Below are 24,878 nucleotides of genomic sequence, written 5' to 3' on the forward strand. Positions count from 1 at the left end.
CGGGAGGGGCCGGATTTGATGTGCGTCATTGGATTCGCCTCGCCCCGCTACTGCATCAGTGCCCTGTTAGCGCCCCCACCAGGTGCTAACTGGAGGTGCTAACCAACTGAATTTTTCCCCCCTAATGTTTAAAGTCCTTCACCCTTCCCTATGTCTGTAACCCCTCCCCGCCAAACTCTCCATTAGTTTGCCTCAGGCCTCTGTGCATCCCCACTCCCTCTCCATTTGCCCTACCATTGCCAGTCGAACCTTCAGTCACCTAAGTCCCACAGTCTGGAATTTCATCCCTAAACCCCTTTGCCTTTCCACCTTTAAGACCCTCCTTAAAACTCATCTCTGACCAAGCTTTTGATCATCCTTCCTTGGCTCAGAGGCCTTTTTTAAGATGTGAAGCATATTTTTTTCTATGTTAAAGATGCTACATAAATGCAAGTTGTTTTTGTTACCTGCCAGTGTCTCTTAATACTCCTTCTTAGTCTTTCTAATCTGATTTGCTCCCCCTCTATATTTTCTACATTTGACTTGTTTTCGTGTTATTATCCTTAGATTTATCTAGTACGTGAAAATCATTCTAGATCAAAGTATAAACTGATATCAAGATGGTGATAAAATGTCATTAGCATTGCAGTATTTCATTAATGTAATCTAATTGTACACAAACTCTTGATTTGTATTTTAATTCTTCCTTGGAACCATTAGTAGAGGAGAAAATTGGGATTAATAGGAAGGATTTATGCCCTTATAGATCGGGTGTAATATCCTCAAAAGTAACATTTCTAGCCTTGCAAGGACACTTCCTTTCCAATACCCACTTTGTAGTTCCAGTACACCAGAAAGAAGGCAAATTAAATTATCACCTTGCATATATAGTACTTGTGTGTGTATATGTGTACGTAATTGTGTGATTTACCCCAATATGACTAGCTGAAAAGAAATAATGATTTAACAAAGTCTACTGCCACACTACGCTAAATTGTCTCTCTACAACTGTGTTATAATATCCAAGGTACTTAAACAAATTCAATGTAAATTAACAAATGGAACATTTACTTTTAAATTACATTGCAGAATTCACATAGAAATTTTAAAAAGAAATGCCTAAAAATATAATTAGGGGCTCCAAATAGCATACAGTTTTAAAAAAAGATTTAAAGCTTATGTCAATAAATGTTGCCACAGATGCTGTTTTTTCAAGAACCATATCCTTTTGTATAATTTTACTTATTACAAATATTTCAATTGCCTAAAGTTATTATGAGTACAAGCTATAATGACTAATTGCTGCTATTGTTTTCATAGGCTTATGATGGCTTTGCAAGCTTGGGAATATCACGATTATTGGAGCCTGCAGATATGGTATTATTGGCCATTCCAGATAAACTATCTGTTATGACCTACCTTTATCAGATAAGGGCACATTTCAGTGGGGAAGAATTGAACGTGGTCCAGATCGAAGAAAATAGCAGTAAAAGCAAATACAAAGTTGGTAACTTTGAAACTGACACAAACAGCTCTATTGATCAGGAACAATTTTATGCAGAAATAAATGATGTTAAGCATGAGACAACAGCACAGCAACCTAGTAGTGTATTACTCGATGCTTCATCTCAGGAAGACTCTATATTCATCAATGACAGTGTTGGTGAGTCACAAAGTGAGCATCAGACTCTTGATGAGCATCCGAATATAAATATAGCAATACCTTCCTCACGAAGGACTAAAAATGATTCCGATCTACAAAAGTATGATCCTGTCGAACAGAATACTACTAGGAGTTCTATGTTACAGGATACCAGCAAAAGTGAAAGCACAGAAGCAGCACCGCCACAAGCACAAGCACCGCCATTATTAAACAAAAGAAAACTGCTGAAAGTAGACACTTTAGACTTGACTGACTCGTCAGATGTCAGTGATCAAAAGGAATATAAATCACCAACACTTGTATATGAAGATACTATAACAGAAAGGCATAAGAGTTCAGGGAACACCAGCAGCAGCTCTGAACATGAGCATGAGAGACTTCAGTATTCAGACTCTGTAGACAGCAGAAGTCCAGAGCCCAGTTCTCCTGTTCGAAAATCCATCACATCTCCAGTCCATAAATTAGGGTTCTCTTACAACAGAGATGCAGATCTCATCAAGAAAAAACGTGCGACTTTTCGGTACCCTGAATCTGAATCATCAGCAGAAAATGCCAGCACAAGTTTGAACCATTCAGGTCAACAGAACAGAAGCGTAGAGGTAAGGATGTTTACCCATGTACTTTGTTTCCTGTGATCTGCACAATACTCACAAAACTTGGTTCACTAATTAACCTTTTTTATTTTACAAAAATGATTAATTTACTCTTTTTGTCTTGTTTGGGGATTAGCTCAACTCTTCCCAACAACCAGGAGAAATCACTGAAGAAAAGGTAAGAGAATGACTTTGATTATTGAATTGACTCAGGATTTATATTTGATTGTGTTTAACTGAGGCTCATCTTGAAAGTAGAGGTGTTAGGGTAGCCCTATGACAGGGGTGAGCAATTATTTGGGTTGCAGGGCCGCTTAACAAGTTTTGGTGAGCAATTGAGGGCCGCACACCAGTGTCTCCCCTTTGGTGCGCGGGTGCACACTAATTGCGTGGTCCCGCGCAGGCCGCTCACCAGCTCCTGCCGCTGGAAGAGATACCACACATGCACAGCCGCGCAGTAAATTTAAACGTTGGTGAGAGCAAAGTGTTAAATTGGTAAATTTGAAACAGGCCAACTCAATTTAGCTGGAGTCCTTGTGCCCCAGGATCCACTTCCCGTATCTAAGACAGCGATGAGAATCTGGGTACCAGGAGAGGAAAGAGTCATCAAGATGAGCACCCATGACTCGACTCAGACTAATGTGTAGCTCGAGCTCCGACTAGCGTTCTATTTCTGTCCCGTCCACCGACCCCGTGGGCTGTATTTTGCCCACCACTGGGCTAGGAGCTTCCCCGCTCTTTACTGAGGAAACTCCCAGAAATGGCAGGGACCTGATGTAACTGGGCCTGCGCCAGAGTTATGCCGGAAGACTGGCGGTACCCCCGCGGAATTAAGACAACACCTTTCACCCAATTGCACCAATAAACAAAAATAGCATTTTATAACTCACTGGAATGAAATCAAGCCCAGGACTAATTTTGAATTAGTTGCTAAAATTCCTTTAGAGACAAATTGAGACTAAAAGCTCGCTGCAAGTTTTTTAAAAAGTTCTCAGTAAACATTCTTCCAATCAATTCGATTGTCAATTCCGAGTCATGCTATCGGTGGTGTTATTTTATATATTTAAAGTATTTATGTTATCGTGCATTTATCTGGAACGTTTGCACAGATTTATGGAAACTGAACTCTCAAACCGTGAGTAACTCACCTTTCACGTTGCATTGATGGAGCAGAAACTGAGGTTTTGGGTATGAATAACTTTGTTGATTTACAAGCTGCAGATAATGCAGTAAGTTTCTATTTCCCCGTAAACGGTTTAGACATTTCCGAGACTGGTGCTGCAAATACCGCTGTAAACAGCAGAAGGTGTCCTATGTCGCAGTGTTAATATTGTTGATTTATTTTTGAAAACTTGAAAGGGGAGGTTATAGCAACAACACATTGATGTAGTGAACGGCAGATTCGATTTGCCCACCTCTGTTTTTGGTTATGACTCCCCTGTTGCCTTGGGGGCAATGACCTGCCTCCTGACACTACGTGAGGCGGGGTCAGACTAGGGGTCAGGTGCGGCGGACGTTCGGCCTTGAAGCCAGGCCTTGGCGGGCTGGATTGAATTCATTGGCAGGCCGGATATGGCCCGTGGGCTGTATTTTGCCCGCCACTGCTCTATGGAGCGTTCTTTCCTCTGTACATCATCAGTCAGATGCCAGAATGAGCCCAGTTGTAAAAATTCACCTGAGCCTGAACTGTGTAAATGATCCTGAAAGGATCCAATCCTTGAACCCCCAAATTGAATTATATTTGGGGTGGGGGTGAGGCAGGAAAGGGAAGGGGGGAGGGAGCAAATCCAGAGCATGAAAAACATCAGCATTCAACTCCAAAACTATATTTACTGCCTCTAGTCTGAGGCAAAACCTATTATTTTAACACCAAGGTTGCTGCCGTTGATGATGACTGAGATGTCTCCTTTAGAGGAGGAGCTGTCTGAAGCAGCTGACTAAAAGGATCCTTGATGGTTTTCCAGGGTTTCCAGTATCACTACCCCTTTGTGTCAAGTCCAATATTTTCTGAAAGCTAGCCAAGTAGCCAGCCAATTTTGGCTGGGCCAAATAGGATGAGTTAATTGCAGTTTTATGGGACCAGTTTAACTTGTTTATTAAATGTATAGCAGAATTAGCTGATTTTATACCCACTCCAAATAAGGAATAGTAAATCTTCTCAATAATGTGCTCAGGGTCCAGTCTCGTGGGATTTAGGATTACCTTTGGGCACTCTGTGTGCTATGTTGCCACTTTCCATATGTGCCATTTACTCACCTTTACCTGCCACCAAGTAGGCCAACTACAAAACACAGCAAGACCATTCCAAGGTCTGGCTCAGGTTACATTTGTATCTCTGACTGAGAACATTTTGCAAAGAGCCAGGGTCCAAATGCAGGAGAAAAAGAAGATCTGGAGATAAGGTTGGACGACCTTATTGAAACTTCTGCTCTTCAGTGATTGGCCTTTTTGACATACAGTCAGTAATGGAGCTGCACATGATAGCAGGAATTTCTTTAGGAACTAACAATGAAGACAAAATAAGACTTGCCCTTTCCCCAATGCAGCACCTCACTGAAAAGTCAAAGAGTAAAAGTCCAAGCCTCTAAACTTGTAACTTCGGTATTAGAAAAAACATTTTCCACTGAGTTTAGGCACCAAATCAGTCCCGCAAGTGTTCAGCACCCGATTTTCTGCATAGACCCACAGTGACATCAGGCCATGTCATTGTGACCCATTTTGTAAACCTACAGTTAGATATTACCACAAGTCCATCAGCAATGAACACAAATACAAATCTTTCAGTAGTTTAGTCTTCAAATTTAGAAGTGTTGAACCATTGGTCATTGTTATGTTTTTGGAGTTCTTCATTCCTTTTTACTCAAGATATTTTGGCCTCTGTTTCAGACTACTCTCGTAAGTGAGCTCTATCTCTCCGTGTCCCAAAGAGAGAGAGTTTTTATTTGCCCACATACCTAGGTAAATACCATGCCCAGGGAACAAAAAGAGAACCCACTTCAGCTACTGGTTTTATCGCATGATCTCTGTGAAAGGTAGCAGAATTACAGTACACTGGACTTTGACTTGGGCTTTAACCACCTAACAAATCTGTAAGAACAAATTAATAGTAGCAGTAATACAGGATGTAACTTTGCAGCATTTGTTAAGCTTAGCTACCTCCTTGTGTAGTAGAAAATAATAAATCGTTCACACGGTGCTGTACTAAATTATGATGCAAGTAATTTTCTTACATAGTGGTTGTTTTTCATTTCTCACCAGTAACAGAAGCTATCTGGCCTGACTGTCTCTCTTCAGAGGCTCTACACAGACTACCTGCTTTGAGGAAGATAGGCTGATAAATAACTTTAATATGTGGCTAGGACCCAATGAGTTTAAATACCTGTTAAATCCAAAAAGAGCTGCCAGTCAAAATTATATTTGAACAAATCACATGAATGGTTTGGCCCTTCCCTCAGACAGCAACTCTATAACAACCACCGATTGGGAAATAATTGTATCAGAATGAGCTGGAACTTTCTCCTGTGAGTGATGCTGGCTTTTAACCCCTTATTTACCATGGATGAAATTAAAGATACTTGTACCAAGTTAAATCTTAGACAAAAGTGCTTTATTTTTGTTACAGTCATGTTGTTGAATTTCTTCTCCCTAACTACTAACATATTAAGAAGTTTTCATCTGATGATCAATCACAGTCTTGCATTAACAGATGGAAATTAAGTAGAATCTGACAAGCCCATGTAACATTTGCTCAGTGGGCACTCATTCTGCCTGTGGAGAGACAACCTCACAATAGGGAAATACACAATCAAACAGCGAGAGATGTAATGCTTGGCGCTCTACAAAGGTGCTCTAGAGATTGAGCAGAAGATCTTACAGGTGATACAAGTTATCCCTAAAGGTATAGCACTTAGCAGGGATTCAGTACGACAATAGACCTGCTCACAAAGAATAGCATTGGACCCCATCTGGTGATTGATCTAATATTAGAGTCAAGTACATTAGTTTTTTTTCAGTTTTCTTTCTTTAGTCTGTTTATTTTTGGTTTAAAAAGCTCCAAATGACTCATCTGGTAATGAACCAGCTACACTCCTGTTTATGTTGAGTAATGGACACACTAGTTGCTACTGCAGTCCATCTGCTTCGCATCGCCTGGAACACATCAACATGGGAGTCTTTTTATTCAATTTTACTACTTGGATAATTGTTTTCTCAAGTTTAAAAATAAACCCTGAAATTAATCTTTTTAGGAAAAACTGAATGGCATGATGTTACCTACATAAAGGTGCTTTGCATAGTATGCAGGACATGGCCTTTTGGTCTGACTGAAAAAATTGTAAAGCAATGCTTATTCCTGTTTAGTACCAAATTGCCTTATAGAGAAAGAATAGGGAATTGAGATTAAAAAGACCGAGCTGTTATGGCAGAGCAGGCTTGATGGGTTTATTGGCCTACACATGTTCCTATGTTCTAGGTTGATTGTCCACTTTTTGAGCATGGCTCAGTGCTTATGCAATATAATTTTCACCTTCATAGCCTGGGCCGTGATCTGTAGGGCTGATCACCCACCTGTTTTAGAACCCACCCACTAAAATCAGGAATAAAATCTATTGCAAGCCCACTGATTCCCACAGCTACCTAGATTATCCTCATTCGCACCTCTCTTCCTGTAAGAACTCCATTCCCTTCTCCCAATGTCTCTGTCTTCGTTGCATCTGCTCTGACGATGCCAGAGCTTCCAAAACATCTTCCTTTTTCCCCAACCAAATCCATCACATTTCCTGTACAACCGCCCTCAACCCCTCTTTCCTACCCTCCCCCAACCACCAAAACCATGATAGTCCCCTTTGTCCTCATCTTCCACCCCACCAGACTCTGTATTCGACAGATCATCTTCCACCCCGTCAGACTCTGCATTCGACAGATCATCTTCCGCCATTTCCGCCACCTCCAACAAGTACCCACCCCCAAACACATCTTCCCCGTACTTCCCTTCCAGCATTCCAAAGGGACCATTCCCTCGGTGACATCCTAGTTCGCTCTTCCATCACCCCTAACACGTGCTCTCCTTCCTCTGGCACCTTTCCATGTGACCACAGTAGATGCAACACATGTCATTCAACTCCTCTCACCACCATCCAGGGCCCCAAACACTTACAGAATGGGTGTGTAATTGCAAAATAAACTTCAATATAGATAAGTATGAGGTGGTACTTTTTGGTAGGAAGAATAAGGAGGCTACATACTCCCTGGAAAATAAATGTCTAAATGGGGTAGAGGAACAGAGAGATCTGAAAGAAAGAAAGACTTGCATTTATATAGCGTCTTTCACAGCCTCAAGACGTCCCAAAGCGCATTACAGCCAAAGAAGTACTTTTGAAGTGTAGTCACTGTTGTAATCTGGGGCTACAGATACACAAATCACTAAAAGAAGTGATGCAAGTTAATAAGGTCATAAAAAAGCAAACAAAGCACTGGGGTTAATTTCCAGAGGGATAGAATTGAAAAGCAGGGAAGTTATGTTAAAATTAGATAGAACATTGGTTCGACCACACTTTGAAGTACTGTGAACAGTTCTGGTCTCCATATTATAAAAAGGATACAGAGGCACTGGAGAAGGTGCAAAAAAGATTTACTCGAATGATTCTAGAACTCAGAGGTTATACCTATCGGGAAAGATGGAACAAGCTGGGGCTCTTTTCTCTAGAAAAGAGAAGACTGAGGGGTGACCTGATAGAGGTCTTTAAGGTTATGAAATACTTTGATGGGGTAGATGTAGAGAAGATGTTTCCACTTGCGGGGGAGACCAGAAATAGGGGCTATAAATATAATTACGGCCCCATCAGTCTACTCTCAATCATCAGCAACATTATGGAAGGTGTCATCGACAGTGCTATCGAGCGGCACTTACTCACCAATAATCTGCTCACTGATGCCCAGTTTGGGTTCCGCCAGGACCACTCGGCTCCAGACCTCATTACAGCCTTGGTCCAAACATGGACAAAGGAGCTGAACTTCAGAGGTGAGGTGAGAGTGGCTGCCCTTGACATCAAGGCAGCATTTGACCGAGTGTGGCATCAAGGAGCCCTAGTAAAACTGAAGTCAGTGGGAATCGGGGGGGAGGGGGGAAACTCTTCACTGGCTGGAGTCATACCTAGCACAAAGGAAGGTGGTTGGTGGTCAATCATCACAGCTCCAGGACAACACTGCAGGAGTTCCTCGGGGCAGTGTCCTAGGCCCAACCACCTTCAGCTGCTTTATCGATGACTTTCCCTCCATCATAAGGTCAAAAATGGGGATGTTCGCTGATGACTGCACAGTGTTCAGTGCCATTCACAACTCCTCAGATAATGAAGCAGTCCATGCCCGCATGCAACAAGACCTGGACAACATTCAGGCTTGGGCTGATAAGTGGCAGGTAACATTTGCGCCACACAAGTGCCAGGCAATGACTATCTCCAACAAGCGAGAGTCTAACCACCGTCCCTTGACATTTAATGGCATTACCATCGCCGAATCCCCCACCATCAATATCCTGGGGGTCACCATTGACCAGAAACATAACATAGAAATATAGAAGATAGGAGCAGGAGTAGGCCATTCGGCCGCTCGAGCCTGCTCCGCCATTTAATGAGATCATGGCTGATCATCCAAATTCAGTACCCTGTCCCTGCTTTCTCCCCATATTCCTTGATCCCTTTAGTCTTAAGAAATATATCTAACTCCTTCTTGAATATATTTAATGAATTGGCCTCAACTGCCTTTTGTGGTAGAGAATTCCACAGGTTCACCACTCTCTGGGTGAAGAAATTCCTCCTCATCTCTGTCCTAAAAGGCTTACCCCTTATCTTTAGACTGTGACCCCTGGTTCTGGACTCCCCTGCCATTGGGAACATCCTTCCTGCATCTAGTCTGTCTAGCCCTGTTAGAATTTTATAAGTTTCAATGAGATCCCCTCTCATTCTTCTAAACTCCAGCGAGTATAAGCCCAATCGACCCAATCTCTCCTCATAGGTCATTCCTGCCATCCCAGGTATCAGTCTGGTGAATCTTTGCTGCACTCCCTCCATGGCAAGAACATCCTTCCTCAGATAAAGTGACCAAAACTACACACAATACTCAAGGTGGGGTCTCACCAAGGCCCTGTACAACTGCGGCAAGACATCCTTGCTCCTGTACTCGAATCCTCTCGCTGTGAAGGCTAACATACCATTTGCCTTCTTAACCGCCTGCTGCACCTGCATGCTTACCTTCAGCGACTGGTGCACAAGGACACCCAGGTCTCGTTGCACTTCCCCTTCTCCCAATCTATTGCCGTTCAGATAATAATCTGCCTTCTTGTTTTTGCCACCAAAGTGGATAACCTCGCATTTATCCACATTATACTGCATCTGCCATGCATCTGCCCAATCAACCAACCTGTCCAAATCATACTGGAGTTTCTCGGCATCCTCCTCACAGCACACACGCCCACCCAGCTTTGTGTCGTCCGCAAATCTGGAGATATTACATCTAGTTCCGTCGTCTAGATCATTAATATATATTGTGAGTAGCTGGGGTCCTAGCACCGATCCCTGCCTGCCACTCGGAAAAAGACCAGTTTATTCCAACTCTTTGCTTCCTGTCTGCCAACCAGTTCTCTATCCAAGTCAGTACCTTGCCCCCAATCCCATGTGCTTTAACTTTACACGTTAATCTCTTATGCGGGACCTTATCGAAAGCCTTCTGAAAGTCCAAATGCACCACATCCACTGGTTCTCCCTTACCTATTCTGCCAGTTATATCCTCAAAAAATTCCAGTAGATTAGTCAAGCACAATTTACTTTTTGTAAATCCATGTTGACTTTGTCCGATCCTATCACTGTTTTCCAAGTGCTCTGCTATTACATCTTTTATAATGGACTCTAGCATTTTCTCCACTACCGATGTCAGGCTTACCGGTCTATAATTCCCTGTTTTCTCTCTACCACCTTTTTAAAATAGTGGCGTTACATTAGCTACCCTCCAATCCATGGGAACTGTTCCAGAATCTATAGAATTTTGGAAGATGACCTGCAATGCATCTACTATTTCTAGAGCCACTTCTTTAAGTACCCTAGGATGTAGATTATCAGGCCCTGGGGATGTATCAGCCTTCAATCCCATCAATTTCCCTAACACCATTTCCCTACAAATACTGATTTCATTCAGTTCCTCTCTCTCATTAGACCCTATGTTCCCCGACATCTCTGGGTGGTTATTTGTGTCCTCCTTTGTGAAGACCGAACCAAAGCATGTATTTAATTGGTCTGCCATTTCTTTGTTCCCCATTATAAATTCCCCTGATTCTGACTGCAAGGGACCTATGCTTGACTTCACCAATCTTTTTCTCTTTACATATCTATAGAAGCTTTTACAGTCAGTTTATATGTTCCCTGAAAGCTTACTCTCATACACTATTTCCCCCCTCTTAATTAATCCTTTTGTCCCCCTTTGCTGAATCCTAAACTGCTCCTGATCCTCAGGTTTGCTGCTTTTTCTGGCCAATTTATATGTCCTCTTCTTGGATCTTATGCTACCCCTAATTTCCCTTGTTAGCCACGGTTGTGCCACCTTTTTTGTTTTATTTTTATGCCAGTCAGGGATGAACAAATTCTGTAGTTCATCCATGCGATCTTTAAATGCTTGCCATTGCCTAGCCACCGTCAACCCTTTAAGTAACATTCCCCAATCCATCCTAGCCAACTCGCGCCTCTTACCATCGTAGTTTCCTTTATTTAAATTCAGGACCCTAGTCTCTGAGTCAACTACTTCACTCTCCATCTTAATGAAGAATTCTATCATATTATGATCGCTCCTCCCCAAGGGGCCTCGCACAACAGGATTGCTAATCAATCCTTTCTCATTACTTAATACCCAGTCTAAGATGGCCTGATCTCTAGTTGGTTCCTCGACATAACTGGACCAGCCACATAAATACCATGCCAACAAGAGCAGGTCAGAGGCTAGGTATTCTGCGATGAGTGTCTCACCTCCTGAATCCCCAAAGCCTTTCTACCATCTACAAGGCACAAGTAAGAAGTGTGATGGAATGCTCTCCGCTTGCCTGGATGAGTGCAGCTCCAGCAACACTCAAGAAACTCGACACCATCCAGGACAAAGCAGCCCGCTTGATTGGCACCCCATCCACCACCTTCAACATTCACTCCCTCCACCACCAGTGTACCGTGGCTGCAGTGTGTACCATCTACAAGATGCACTGCAGTAACTCGCCAAGGCTCCTTCGGCAGCACCTCCCAAACCCGCGACCTCTACCACCTAGAAGGATAAGGGCAGCAGGCGCATGGGAACACCACCACCTCCAAGTTCCTTTCCAAGTCATACACCATCCTGATGTGAAAGTATATCGCCGGTCCTTCATCGTCGCTGGGTCAAAATCCTGGAACTCCCTCCCTAACAGCACTGGGAGTACCTTCACCACACAGACTGCAGCAGTTCAAGAAGGCGGCTCACCACCACCTTCTCAAAGGCAATTATGGATGGGCAATAAATACTGGTCTTGCCAGCGACGCCCAGATCACATGAACGAAAAAAAAATCACTAATAAATCCAATAGGGAATTCTGGATAAACTTCTTTACCCAGAGAGTGTTTAGAATGTGGAACTCCCAACCACAAGGAGTAGTTGAGGCGAATAGCATAGATGCATTTAAGGGGAAGCTAGATAAGTACATGAGGAATAAAGGAATGGAAGGATATGTTGATGGGGTTAGATGAAGGGTGGAGGAAGCTCCAATGGAATATAAACACCAGCATGGACCTGTTGGGTCGACTGTCCTCTTTCTTTGCTGTAAATACTATTCAACTCCTTCTGGTTGAGACAGCGATTTGCTTGTACTTCCACTAACCTAGTATACTGTTTTTGCTGCTCGCGTTGCAGTGTCCTCCACATCAGGGAGACCAAATGTAGATTATGTAATCACTTTGCTGAACAGTCCAGTTTTGTCTGAAAGTGTGACTCTGAGCTCCCTGTCGCTTGCTACTTTAATTCTCCATCCCACTCCCACACTGACCTTTATGTCTTTGGCCTTCTACACAATTCAAGCTTGGCGAACAGTACCTCATCTTTCTACTAGGCACTTCGCAGCCCTCTGGCATTAATATTAACTTCAACAACTTCAGACCTCAAACACAGCTTCCATTTTCTCTTTGATAGTAGGTGGCGGATGAATGTACAAGTGCTGGTATTACTTTGCCCACCTCCGGGTCATTACATTTTCTTGGAGGGTATTCTCCTTAATACCCTTTTGTTAGGCAAGGGTATTAAGGGTTACAGGACCAAGGCAGATACAGATCAACCATGATTTAATTGAATGGTGGGACAGGCTCGAGGGGGTGAATGGCCGCCTCCTGTTCCTATGCTCGCCATTGAAAATCTGATTGAGTGCTATCCTGTTTTTTTACCTTGGATGCCATTTTAAATTGCACCAATTACTTCCTGCTTATCAGTCGCACTCCATTCCTTCCTCCCACTTTGCAATGTCAGACTCCTTCCCCCTCCACAACTGTACACTAGCCATCAAGAAGCAGGATTTTAAATCCTGCTGTATAATGATGACAATTCTTGCACCGTTCCCCCCCCGAGCTAACTAAAGGTGTGTTTGCTTTTCTTGAACATTTTTATTTCATACTTTTGCTGTGATTAAAATGGCCCAAACAGGAGCAGAGTGAAATGTTATTCAGTTTCTTTCCCAACAAAGAAGTCGTTGCCACGGTTGACCACTCCATCCTTCTCCAACGCCTCTCCACCATCGTCCAGCTGGGTGGGACTGCACTCGCCTGGTTCCGTTCTTAAACTATCTAATTGCAGCCAGAAAATCACCTGCAATGGCTTCTCTTCCCGCTCCCACATCGTTACCTCTGGTGTCCCCCAAGGATCTATCCTTGGCCCCCTCCTATGTCTCATCTGCATGTTGCCCTTTGGCGACATCATCCGAAAACACAGCGTCGGTTTCCACATGAACGCTGACGACACCCAGCTCTACACCACTTCTCTCTAGACCCCTCCACGGTCCCTAAATTGTCAGACTGCTTGTCCGACATCCAGTTTTGGATGAGCAGAAATTTTCTCCAATTAAATATTGGGAAAACCGAAGCCATTGTTTTCGGTCCCCGCCACAAACTCCGTTCCCTAGCCACCGACTCCATTCCTCTCCCTAACATCTGTCTGAGTCTGAACCACACTGTTAGCAACCTTGGTGTCATATTTGACCCTGAAATGAGCTTCCGACCACATATCCGCTCCATCACCAAGACTGCCCATTTCCACCTCCGTAACATCGCCCGTCTCCGGCCCTGCCTCAGCTCATCTGTTGCGGAAATCCTCATCCATGCCTTTGTTACCTCTAGACTTGACTATTCCAACGCACTCCTGGCTGGTCTCCCACATTCTACCCTACTTAAACTTGAGGTGATCCAAAACTCTGCTGCCCGTGTCCTAACTCGCACCAAGTCCCGTTCACCCATCACTCCTGTGCTCACTGACCTACATTGGCTCCCGGTTAAGCAGCCCCTCGATTTCAAAATTCTCATCCTTGTTTTCAAATCCCTCCATGGCCTTGTCCCTCCCTACCTCTGTAATCTCCTTCAGCTCCACAACCCCCCCCCCCCCCCCCGAGATATCTGCACTCCTCTAATTCTGCCCTCTTGAGCATCCCTGATTATAATCGCGCAACCATTGGTGGCTGTGCCTTTTGTTGCCTAGGCCCTAAGCTCTGGAATTCCCTGCCTGAACCTCCACCTCTCTACCTCTCTTTCCTCCTTTAAGATGCTCCTTAAAACCTACCTTTTTGACCAAGCTTTTGGTCACCTGTCCTAATTTCTCCTTATGTGGCTCGGTGTCAAATTTTTTGTCTTATAATACTCCTGTGAAGTGCCTTGGTTCGTTTACTACGTTAAAGGTGCTATATAAATACAGGTTGTTGTTGTTGCGTAGTGGATTTTGAATATGCAAATGTGGAAACATTTGCTGATCTGAGGTGTTTTCCCTTTTACAGTGCAGCACAGAGTTGTGGAACCTGTATTATTGCCAGGCAATTATTTCTAATTATTTCTAATTATTTTTAATTGATACACCTATTATGACCTCTGCGCTGCACAGTGTGGTATTAGTGGCCCATTTATCAAGAAAAAGAAAAATTAGTTAATGTGATCTGATCGAATTAATGTGTGCATAATAGTTTACAATTGAGCTAAATGAGATTGGCTGGAAAAACTGGACAACAGTGTAAAATAGTTTTTAGTATTTCTTGCTATTTGTAATAATACATTTTTCCCATAATAATGTCAACGGACAGAAGAGAATGTTGCTTACTGATGTGTTTATTGCAAAATAAGCAGATTTTAAATAGTTTTTATATTTGTGTTTTTTTTAAAAAGAGGATAGCAACAAGACAAGAAGAACTTAAAGAACGAGCAAGACTTCTTCTGGAACAGGCGAGGAGGGATGCAGCTTTAAAAGCAGGAAATAAACAGTTAACCATCCAATCAATAACACCAACTCGCAACAAGCACTTGAATGAGGTAATGGTCTTAAATTGCAGTTACTGGGACACAATTTGTAGTCCAAGCAGACCCCCTGTGGCATTACTTACACTAGGATGTCCTGTTTAGTAACAACAGGAGCATTATACTGTACTCTGAAATACACTGTATTATTATATAACGGGAGCAGATCTACTGTGGTGTTGCCAACAGTTAGTCACAAGATTATGGTGTTTTAGATCAGGAGCATTATACTAGGTAGTATACGATGTATTATTCTGCTAAGGGACAGCATGTGTACAACCTGGCCTGTTCCTTTTGCACTACAAGATTCCTTTAACATTACAAGATGCCTTTAGCACGACAAGATGCCTTTAACACTACAAGATTCCTTCACGGCTATAACATCCTGAGCTTGATTAGAAGCTAATTGCTAAGGTCAGTTAGAAGATATTTTCTGTTGCTGGAAAAGCTTTTATTGGAAGATTGAAAATTATTGGCTTTCTTTTTTTTAAATACTTGAATAATGATACAGATAATTGGAAGTGTGACAAAGTGCAATACCCAAAGTGTAACAAAAGTTATCGACTAATCGATCTCGTGGTGTTGTTCTCAGCGAGTCAGAGGGCATGCCACTTTAAGCTATGTAATGTATAATATATTTTGAGGGCCACTGATTTTTGATGATTTAATAAGGAAATTGTGTTTTTAATTAGAAAATATTATGGGTGTATTAGTAGTATTTTTAGAGTCAACTTATAAAGAACTTGCATTTAGGCAGCGTCTTTCATGACCTCAAGGCATCCCAAAGCACTTCACAGCCAATGAAGTATTTTTGAAATGTGGTCGCTGTTGTAATTGAGTGAAACACTTGAGATTCAGGCAACCGTTAAAGCAGTGCAAACCAAACTAAAACTTAGATATCTGAATAAGAAACTTGCCCCCATTAAGTGCTAAATCCATTATTACACCCAGATTCCTTTGTGCTTCATCTTTCACTGTTTATACACCATTCATAATATACTTGTTTCATGCATTTACATCCAATTACTGTTAAATAAACACTGGGTGGGTTCATTCAAAGTTTCATTGCTATTTAGGTTGCAGATCAGAACTCTGGCTTTGTCTTTTAATTGACCTTACCAGTCACAATTTTTTTTAAAAGGCAGCTGATATTCTGACGTTCTGTTGCTAGAGAGTTTATCTGTACATTTCAAATGATTGTCTTTGTTTTTATTTATTTTAAGTGTGACACAGAAATGTGAGTGTAGCATTTGAATTGTGATGGATAAGAAATGTGCACTTGTGCCATTTTTATTGTATTACCAGCAGATCTTGCAGGATATGGCTCATGGTGAGCTGGAGATAGGTTGTTTTATTACATTAGGAGTGTCATGCCATTCAAGGTGCAATATTTTATTGGGGAGTGCTAACAGATGGTGGTTGAATACACCAAATGTAATTTTTATGTGGTGTTCTGGGTTCTCTACCTCTCTGAACAGAAAGCAAACATACTAGTAAAATTCTATCAGCACCTTTTGGAAAGTGGACCGAGGGGAAGCGTTGTCAAAATGCTTGCAAACTGTGTACTCTGTAAATGGCCAATCTTCTTGTGAATCATCACATTTCTGAAGTTTACCTCAAATAAAAGCCTGGTCTTGAACAGAGGACTCTGTAAACACAGCCTTGGCTGTTAAGGTATTTTTCTAGGCTAAAAACATGATAACATGGTTTATGCTGTCAGGTTTCTTTACCAAAAAAAACAACTACCTCGTTAGTGTCAGGCTTTTCCACTCTACTGTAACAGCCAAGGCTGTGTTTACAGAGTCCTCTGTACAAGACCAGACTAGCTATTAGTCATTTAAAATTTCTAAAATTTTCTTCAGAAAATATAATTTAGCTTGACCCCTTCACTGCCACTGTATTGTCTGTATTGGTAGAACTGCAGTTTCCAGTTAAACATTGGGAAGACTGAAGCCATCATCTTCAGCTCCCCAACACAAACTCTATCCTTGCCATCAATTCCTTCCCCACTCCCCTTTTAGCTGCAAGAAACACTCCAAAACCAATGGTTTACTTAATTAACTTGAAATTTCATTGCCCAGAAATATGGGACTAGAAGTTTGGCTGCACAGCACCTGTTATTTGGCCGCTAACCAACCTACTTGGGTCCCAATATGGCGGGCAGGAAGCACGTGCACATTTCCAGCTGGAAGTCTGCCGCCTGCCACATTGGCTAAGGTGGGTGCGCTGGTGTCAGGAGTGGATGTCAGGATTATTTAAAAGGCAGAGTATTTGATTTAAATGAGGGGCCTGCGTTGCTTGCAGGACCCATTTTCAATATTCAAATGCTCCAGTGCTTCACTCTCCATGTGCTGAACTCACACAGCACGACAGGCCGCTTACCAGCAGGAAGACCCATTCACCTGTGATATTTAAAAGAATCATGCAGTACTTTCAGATTAGTTGCAAGTTTCTCATTTCAGGCTGCTGGTTTACTTCTGGGCATTTTGTGGTGTGTTTTATCATCCTGTAAAGTTCACTTTAAACAGAGCAAGATTTTGCTGGTGTTAACTTTTGTTGGCTGCCTCACAAAGAGTTTGGCTGTAGTCATGGGTGGTCTGGCAAAGCTGTCTTCGAGACTGGAGGGTGAGGAAGAGCAGGAGCAGAATAGGGAGGAGGAGGGCATTGCGCAGGTGGCCATGTCCAAAGCAGGTCTTCAGGGAGCACTTCTCCTTATTAACCTTACTCAAGAACAATGCCTCAGGCACAATAAAAACAAAAAATGCTGAAGACACTCAGCAGGTCAGGCAGCATCCGTGGAGAGAGAAACAAAGTTAATGTTTCAGGTCGATGACCTTTCGTGATGAGAATGACCAGGTAGCACGAATATTACGTGCTGCCCGAGTCAGTAGCGACAGACCCCACTGCCTGTGCGCCCTGCTCTGGGTGCTTTCATTGTCAATAAGGTACATGGGCCTAGAAATTCACTATGGCCCCGCCAGCTGGCTAACGGCCAAAAGTTAGCGCTGGGTGCGGAGCCATGTGCGACCGTCAAATATTCACTTTTTGCGCCCCACGTCGGAACCGGGCGCTATTCCAGGGTGTGCCCGCCCCCGCTTGGGGCGCTGAAACTGAATTTCAGCGCTCTAAGTGCCACTGCGCCACCCGATGCGGTGCGGCAGGCTGTGGTACTGCAGGCCTCCTCCTTCTCTTAAGGTGGAGGTGCCTGCAACGGGGAGATTGCCGCTGGATTGTGCCGGCAAATGAGCCCGGCACCACGGAGAAGTGCCGGGCTCGCGGAAAGCAGCCGGCAATGCCGCGGGGGGGGTGGTGGAGGAGGCCGGGGAAGGAGGTGCGGGCAGGCGGCCGGCGAAAAAGCGGCCGGCCGCACCTCCACCTTTATGCGCCCCACTAAGGCTGCAGTAAGGCCCTGGTCTCCGGATGTTAGTAGCGGCCGCCACGGAGGAGGCGGCGGCAACTGAATATGGGCATCGGGGTGGAAACGGGGCACTGCGCACACCGACGACATCATCGGTGCCGGCGCAGCGCTACCGGCTACCGCCGCCATTACCGCTGAGCTCAATATCAGCGCAACCTCCTCTACTGGCGCAGAAGCCCTCTTTAGGCGGTAACTGGGCGCAAAGCTTGCAGCGCCTTACTGAATTTCTAGGCCATGATGTTTTTACCTCAAGTCAGTCATATATTGCTATGGTAAACTTGCTGTATTACATGGTGCTATTGGGGTCAGCTGCAGGGGATAACCGTGGATGTCTGTACTCCAGGTATGCACTACCAATGGGCAACTGGAGAAGAAATCTGCTAGTTTGCAATTAAGAATTTTTTTCTTTTTTCTTCCTTACTAATTTTCTCCTCTCTCCGACCCCTCCACCCTAAAGACATTTTCCTTGTTAGAATATCATTCTGTGGGTACCAGTCATCTTCTAGTTTCTCAACCAAGTGGCCATAATTCAGTTGTGAGTCTTGACAGTGGATGTCAGCAGTATATTGAGGGTGACACAGCTGAGCTTAATCCTGTCCTCACTCTGCATCCAATCATGTGCATTCCTTACCTAAGAAAGGACATACTTGCCATAGAGGGAGTGCAGCCAAGGTTCATCAGACTGATTCCTGGGATGGCAGGACTGTCGTATGAGGAGAGATTGGGTCGACTAGGCCTGTATTCACTAGAGTTTAGAAGAATGGGAGGGGATCTCATTGAAACGTATAAAATTCTGACAGGGCTAGACAGACTGGATGCAGGGAGGATGTTTCCCCTGGCTGGGGGTCTAAAACGAGGGGTCACAGTCTCAGGATACGGGGTAGGACATTTAGGACTGAGATGAGGAGAAATTTCTTCACTCAGAGGGTGGTGAACCTGTGGAATTCTCTACCACAGAAGGCTGTGGAGGCCAAGTCACTGAATATATTTAAGAAGGGGATAGATAGATTTCTAGACACAAAAGGCATCAGGGGGTATGGGGAGAGAGCAGGAATATGATATTGAGATAGAGGATCAGCCATGATCATATTGAATGGCAGAGCAGACTCCAAGGGCCGAATGGCCTACTCCTGCTCCTATTTTTCTATGTTTCTATGTTTCCAACAGTGAGACACTGGCTGCTGATCGGGAGAAGGATCCTGGCAAATTTTCTAAGTCTAACCCAAGGGTGCTGAGGTCAATTGCACCACCCTACCGCCACTCTGGCTGAGATTAGCTACTCAACATGGGCTGGGGGCCAAGCTGGACCTTTCCTTGTTAGCTACTCATGGGCTAAATGAGCTGGGCCACCTGGAAGCTAAAGGAACGAACGGTATTCTACACACACATTGTTACAAGGTGAGAATTCTCCACACTTGAAAATTCTCACATTTTTCAGCACTCTGTATTAGAGTAATGAATCATAGCATACAAAATGGTAGAATATAATGATAAAATAGAAGATGTAAAGAAGCAATAATAAAAATTGCAATTTTTTGTAGTGCCAACATTTAAGACATTATCAGACTTGCAAATTTTGGGGAGTTCCACAAAAATTCGAGAAAACTGTTATGATATTTGGTCACCAGAAACTGCAATAAACCTACACTACCAAAATTGTGGTGCAGAGCACAAATGAAAGCAAACGGCATTGCTAAGCGGTATTTCGTTTTACCTGCAATTTTAGCTATAATTCTGTTCCTTTTAAAAGGTGTGTTTGGTTAATCTTGGCTTTTATGCAAGACTACATGCAGTCTTTGATATGCATTATTTGAAGATTACAGTTATAAAGTATGATTAAAGTGTCTTGCTTCCTTGTGATATAAATTCAAAATCTGAATTTTTATCTCCAGCTTCATTTTTTCTCACATAAATGAAACCTATTCTATTTCAGACACACAGGCTGTTTGGTGGGTGATAATGTTAAACGGTATTGTTGAAGTATAGTTGATATTCCAAGAGCAGGGTTGTGCCATATAGTAAAATTGACAAGGGCATAGTGTAGATAGAGGGCATGAAAGCATTACAGTGAATTGGAAAAAAACATTCTGACAGTGATTTAATAATGCCATCAAGAATAAGGACAAATAAATATTTGTATTAGTTACTTAAGCATCTAAGTTTATAGATGAAATGCTGGGTTCTCTGTGTTACCATTAAAAGTAATAACTGGGTATAGAAAAAGTAAACTGTAATTTTATAGATAACAAATCTAGAACTGATTCCAATAAAATACAAGGAGGGGGTGGAACAGGAGGCAAATAGGAGGAGAGGAGGAGGGAGAAGACGAGGGGGAAGAAGGGATGTGGGAAGGGCCTGAAGGAGAGGGTGAGGGGGGCGGTGCTGCGGTGGAGGTGGTGGGTGGAAGAGGACGGGAGTGGTGAGGAGGAGGAATTCAGGTCAGAGGGGTGCTATGAATGGGAACTGTCATCAAGTGATACAGTAAAAGGGGAATTGAAGCGGGGTAAGGGTAACTTGAGGGGCTGCTGCAGCAAGTAAGGGGTTGAAAAGGAGGGGATCAATAGCCAGTAGGTGGGCTGGACTCAGAAAAGCAACCATTAGGGAGAAGGGAGAATCTTGCTTAGTGCAGGGGGAGTTTTTTTTTCCATAAACTGCATACATAGGCACTATTTCTTGGGCTCAAGGTACAACCTTCTCTTCCTCCAACCCATATTTCCCATTCACCAGCAGACTGCCCATGTCTGGAGAAGCTAATGTAATCCCTGCAATGTAAACAGACAAAGTATGCTTGATTAAGATTCCATCTTTCACGTAAAAGATTAATAGTTGCCAGGCACCACCACATACACAACGGAACAAACACCATTTTTCATACAAACATTGACAGCCCTGATGTGCACAGGAGTCTGTCTCTGATTAAAGAACTCCCAACTTTATCTCCTGTGGCCTGAGGAACAGGGAAAGAGAGACAGATACTGTGGTGTAGATGAGGAAAAGGGGAATGTATTGAGAGAGAGAGACTGTTTTGAAGGGAGGGGAATAGATAAGGAAAGAGAGTATCTTAGGATCCAGGTTGTGAGGATCAGACAGAGATCTCATACTTAAGGTGGGAAGTGACCATGCACAGAAGTTATGAGGGCAGCTGAAAATATAAGAGAAATAAAAAACATTCAGAGAGATTGGGAACAATTAAAGGCTAAGGAATGATCAATGAATTTTAATGTTGGTGTAAATATAAGGCAATATCCACTGAAACAAGAAATGTGTACAGGGCAATAGTCCAGTGGATTTGTCCAATGCACTGGGATGTATCACCAGGTGCATCCCCTCACAGGGAGGACATTACTAAGATTTCAGGAAGGGTTGAACCATCCAAACTTATACTTTCAACAAAACAATGAAAAACAAAAGTTTAATTAGAACAGCAATGTTGGGGAAAGTGAACCATGTACTGCCTACTGGTCATGGCAGAAATCTAGTGAGGCAACGGCTACTGTATGTTAGTGCTCAGGGGTCACTGTTCTAAAGTCTAATGAAGGAATGTCCATTAGCAAAGGTGGATAATAATTTGGGTGTGATTATTGATTATTCACTTAAATTACTTAAGTCACTATAAAGCTGTTATTGATAAAGCTAATCAAAAACTAAGATGCATCTTGAGGGCAGGTCACTATAAATTGAAACAAGTTATTCTAACTATATATAGATCATTCTCTTTTCTCCAATCCTCTGCCCCTCCCCAACCCAAAGAGCAGTGGCCACGTGGTACAGGCTGATGATGAAAGTACTTGATCTGGTGGTGTTAAACTATAATTTTTTTTTTTTAACTAAATTAGTATCTGGTTAAGAATAGTTTGAGGTTATGTGAATTTGTACAGACTGAGATGGTAAAAACTCCACAGGATACAATGGGCCAGAATTTGCGGTGGGTAAAAACGGCGAAGCATTCGCCGTTATTATCCCTTTGAAACTGACTAGAACTTCAGGATATAGCGCATGCGCATCTAAATGTTGTGGCCCTGAAAAACTAATTTTAATTTGGTGGAGTGTCAAATTTCTCCATTATGATAAAAATTGCAATTTTTAATTTGAAAAAAAAAACAATTTTTTAAAGTTTATTCATGATATTTCAGGTTCTACCTTATCCCCATATGAGAGCCCCAATCTTTGTTTTGCTCTCTGTAACACTTTTAAAGTTGGGATTTTAAAAAATTCTCATTTTCTGGTTCCCTGTCTGTGAGAAGTCTGCAATGTGATTGGCTGCTTAGACAGCTTGTTGACATCACAGCAGCTCGCATGAGGGAATTCCCACAACACTGCACTGAAATCAATTACACGTCAAAAAAGGCAAACTTCTCACCACAGAGATCACGAGATCTCTGTGGGCAGCTTCGGGGCCAGCAGCGAATGCCTTTGCTTCACCGCTGACCGCAAATCCCAGGCTATTGACTCCTTTGCTGCTGGGGATAACCTGGGGAGGGGGGGGAAAGAATGGGAGGTTGGTGTGTGTCTGGCCTGGCTGGCCAGAGTGGAACAGTGGAGATGTACGTATAGATTCTATGGAATTGTACTTTGTTACTGTTGTAGATTGAGGAGCTTTTCTCCCACAAGTTCCCTCAAGGGATTAAAAAGGTAGGATACATTTTATGGCCAGGAAGATGGCCTGAGGAAGGGAGTGGACTTAATGGGCTGAATGGCTTTTACTTGAACCATGTTTCTATAATATAAAAAATATTAAATAAGGAATTAGATAAAATTTTAAAACAAAAACATACTTGGCAAAGTAAAAGCATTTACAGAGTCCAAAAGGAAGGAGTTCTAGAAAAAAATCTTTAGATGCAAAAATTCAGGCCACAGCTGCATTCCTCTGACAATTGTTTAAATTTTATTTAAATATTTGCTATGTTTTAGAACAAAGAATAAATGTCTTTATTTTGAAATCTAAATTCAATTTTTAAAATGTCAGCTAATGGCCACTTTAAAATCCGGTGATTAAGTCTGAGCGTTATGTCATCTGTTAAGCAGCATAGTTCCTGACTCAGTCATTTGTCTACAATGATGTCATCCTATTCAGAATATATTTCAGGAAGGTAAAATAGCAACTACTGTGGTGGTTTTAAAGATATAAATTTATAACAGAATTGAACACTTGGTAAGGACATTGTGTTGGTGAGTAAACTTGAACTGTGTAATCGTTTAAGTGGGGTGAAGATCTCTAAGAATTATGGATATAAGCTCAGTATTAGTTTATGGTTTTAGGATTTAATTGAAGTATTGAACTGATGAAAAGGTTTTATCTCCTAGTATTCTAATGCCTGCTAGTGGCACTGTTAAGCCAGTAAGACTTTTATTTCACATACTAGATATCTCAAGTGCCTTTGATAACAGTTAATATTAATTGTTCTGTGCATTCCTCAGTCGTTGTTCGTAGGTGGTCTTCATAATCAATTGATACTTTTATCCAGAGTACTGTAATGGCTAGCCTCCAGCAGTGAGCAAATTGGTAATTAATGAACAATCACTGGTTTTGTAAACTGCATCCCGTTAATTTTCCCTTTGAGTTTTGGGAAGTGTCATCTCCATTAGGATGCCATCAGTAACATTGCCGCATCTCGCGATGGCCCCTTGGCATGAAACCACATCGGCAGGATTTCTCAGCCATTAGTAGATCAGAGAAGCAATTTCACAGTGTTTGGCCTGGGTAATTAAAGTACCAAGTACTGGGTAGAGTTGGGAATTCATGCTCAATTCCAGAAATACCAGGTGAGCTTCCTTGTGTTCAGTGGGACGTTATGATTAGTTTAATTGGGCTTTGTTTGATTTGAGCCGCCGAGACAATTTGTGCCATGGCAATCCAGTGACTTTTCATTTCTGTGTCTGTGACCTGTACTGACATGAACTAGTACAAAACAATACTTTAAAGTAGAAACTCTTCTTTTTAGTCACAATACATGTCATTGCTGCTGGCAACAGAATGAAGTACAAGCATATAGATGTATAGAAAATGGAGTGAACGCAGTTAAGTGTGAGGAGTCACATGCTCCTTGAGTGACTTATTTTAGCTTTTTTTTTCTTGTTACCTTCCAGTGGTTGCCTATTAAAATAAAATAGTTTGGTGGGGCATTTAGGCCTAACCATTGGGGTGTGTCAAGCAGGCTTGTCAGTTGATGTTCTTGAATTGACTTGAACTGAGATCAAAGCTTTTTTCAAAATGGAAAATCAGAGAAAGACAGCTCCTTCAATTGCACCACAAGGGCTAATCAAACCATCAGTTCTCTCTGCACAATGTCCATCTTTATTCTCGGCTTTTGTCATTGTTAGCTGTTGTACAGTATAAGCTTTAGAAAAAATAAACTGATTGCAATTGCCAACTGAAAACACTGATCATGTCCTAGAACAATACAACATTGCTGTAATGTCGAACTCATTCCAATTGGAATATTGTTTGAGCTGTGTACTCATTTAACATGGTAGTTCACAAAAACCTTTTTAGCTTAAAGATATATGTCCCTAAAAATTTTTACAGTGGCATATTACAGTTGTGTACACTGTCTTATTGAATTTGGTTGAAAAACATTTTCTGTTAGCAAATATAATTGCAATGTAAATCTAAAGCTGTTTACGATTCAAACAAATTGTGGGTTAGCCCCAGAGGGTAGATAAAAGTCTGAAAATTTAAAGTT

The 24,878-nt window shown here is 42.4% G+C and overlaps 1 protein-coding gene across 1 annotated transcript in view; it reads left to right on the forward strand.

Annotated features, from left to right (window-relative positions):
• ehbp1 (EH domain binding protein 1) overlaps nucleotides 1–24,878 on the forward strand; it is a 321,338-nt gene that overhangs the window by 165,855 nt on the left and 130,605 nt on the right. Inside the window, exons 11-13 of the mRNA XM_085977747.1 lie at nucleotides 1,300–2,241; nucleotides 2,372–2,413; nucleotides 14,649–14,792. Of these exons, the coding sequence (XP_085833873.1) occupies nucleotides 1,300–2,241; nucleotides 2,372–2,413; nucleotides 14,649–14,792 (1,128 nt within the window). The remainder of the gene's footprint in view (nucleotides 1–1,299; nucleotides 2,242–2,371; nucleotides 2,414–14,648; nucleotides 14,793–24,878) is intronic.

This window comes from Somniosus microcephalus, chromosome 3, assembly GCF_052327205.1.
Source record: "Somniosus microcephalus isolate GS21.2 chromosome 3, FLI_Smic_1.0, whole genome shotgun sequence".
NCBI lineage: Eukaryota > Metazoa > Chordata > Chondrichthyes > Squaliformes > Somniosidae > Somniosus > Somniosus microcephalus.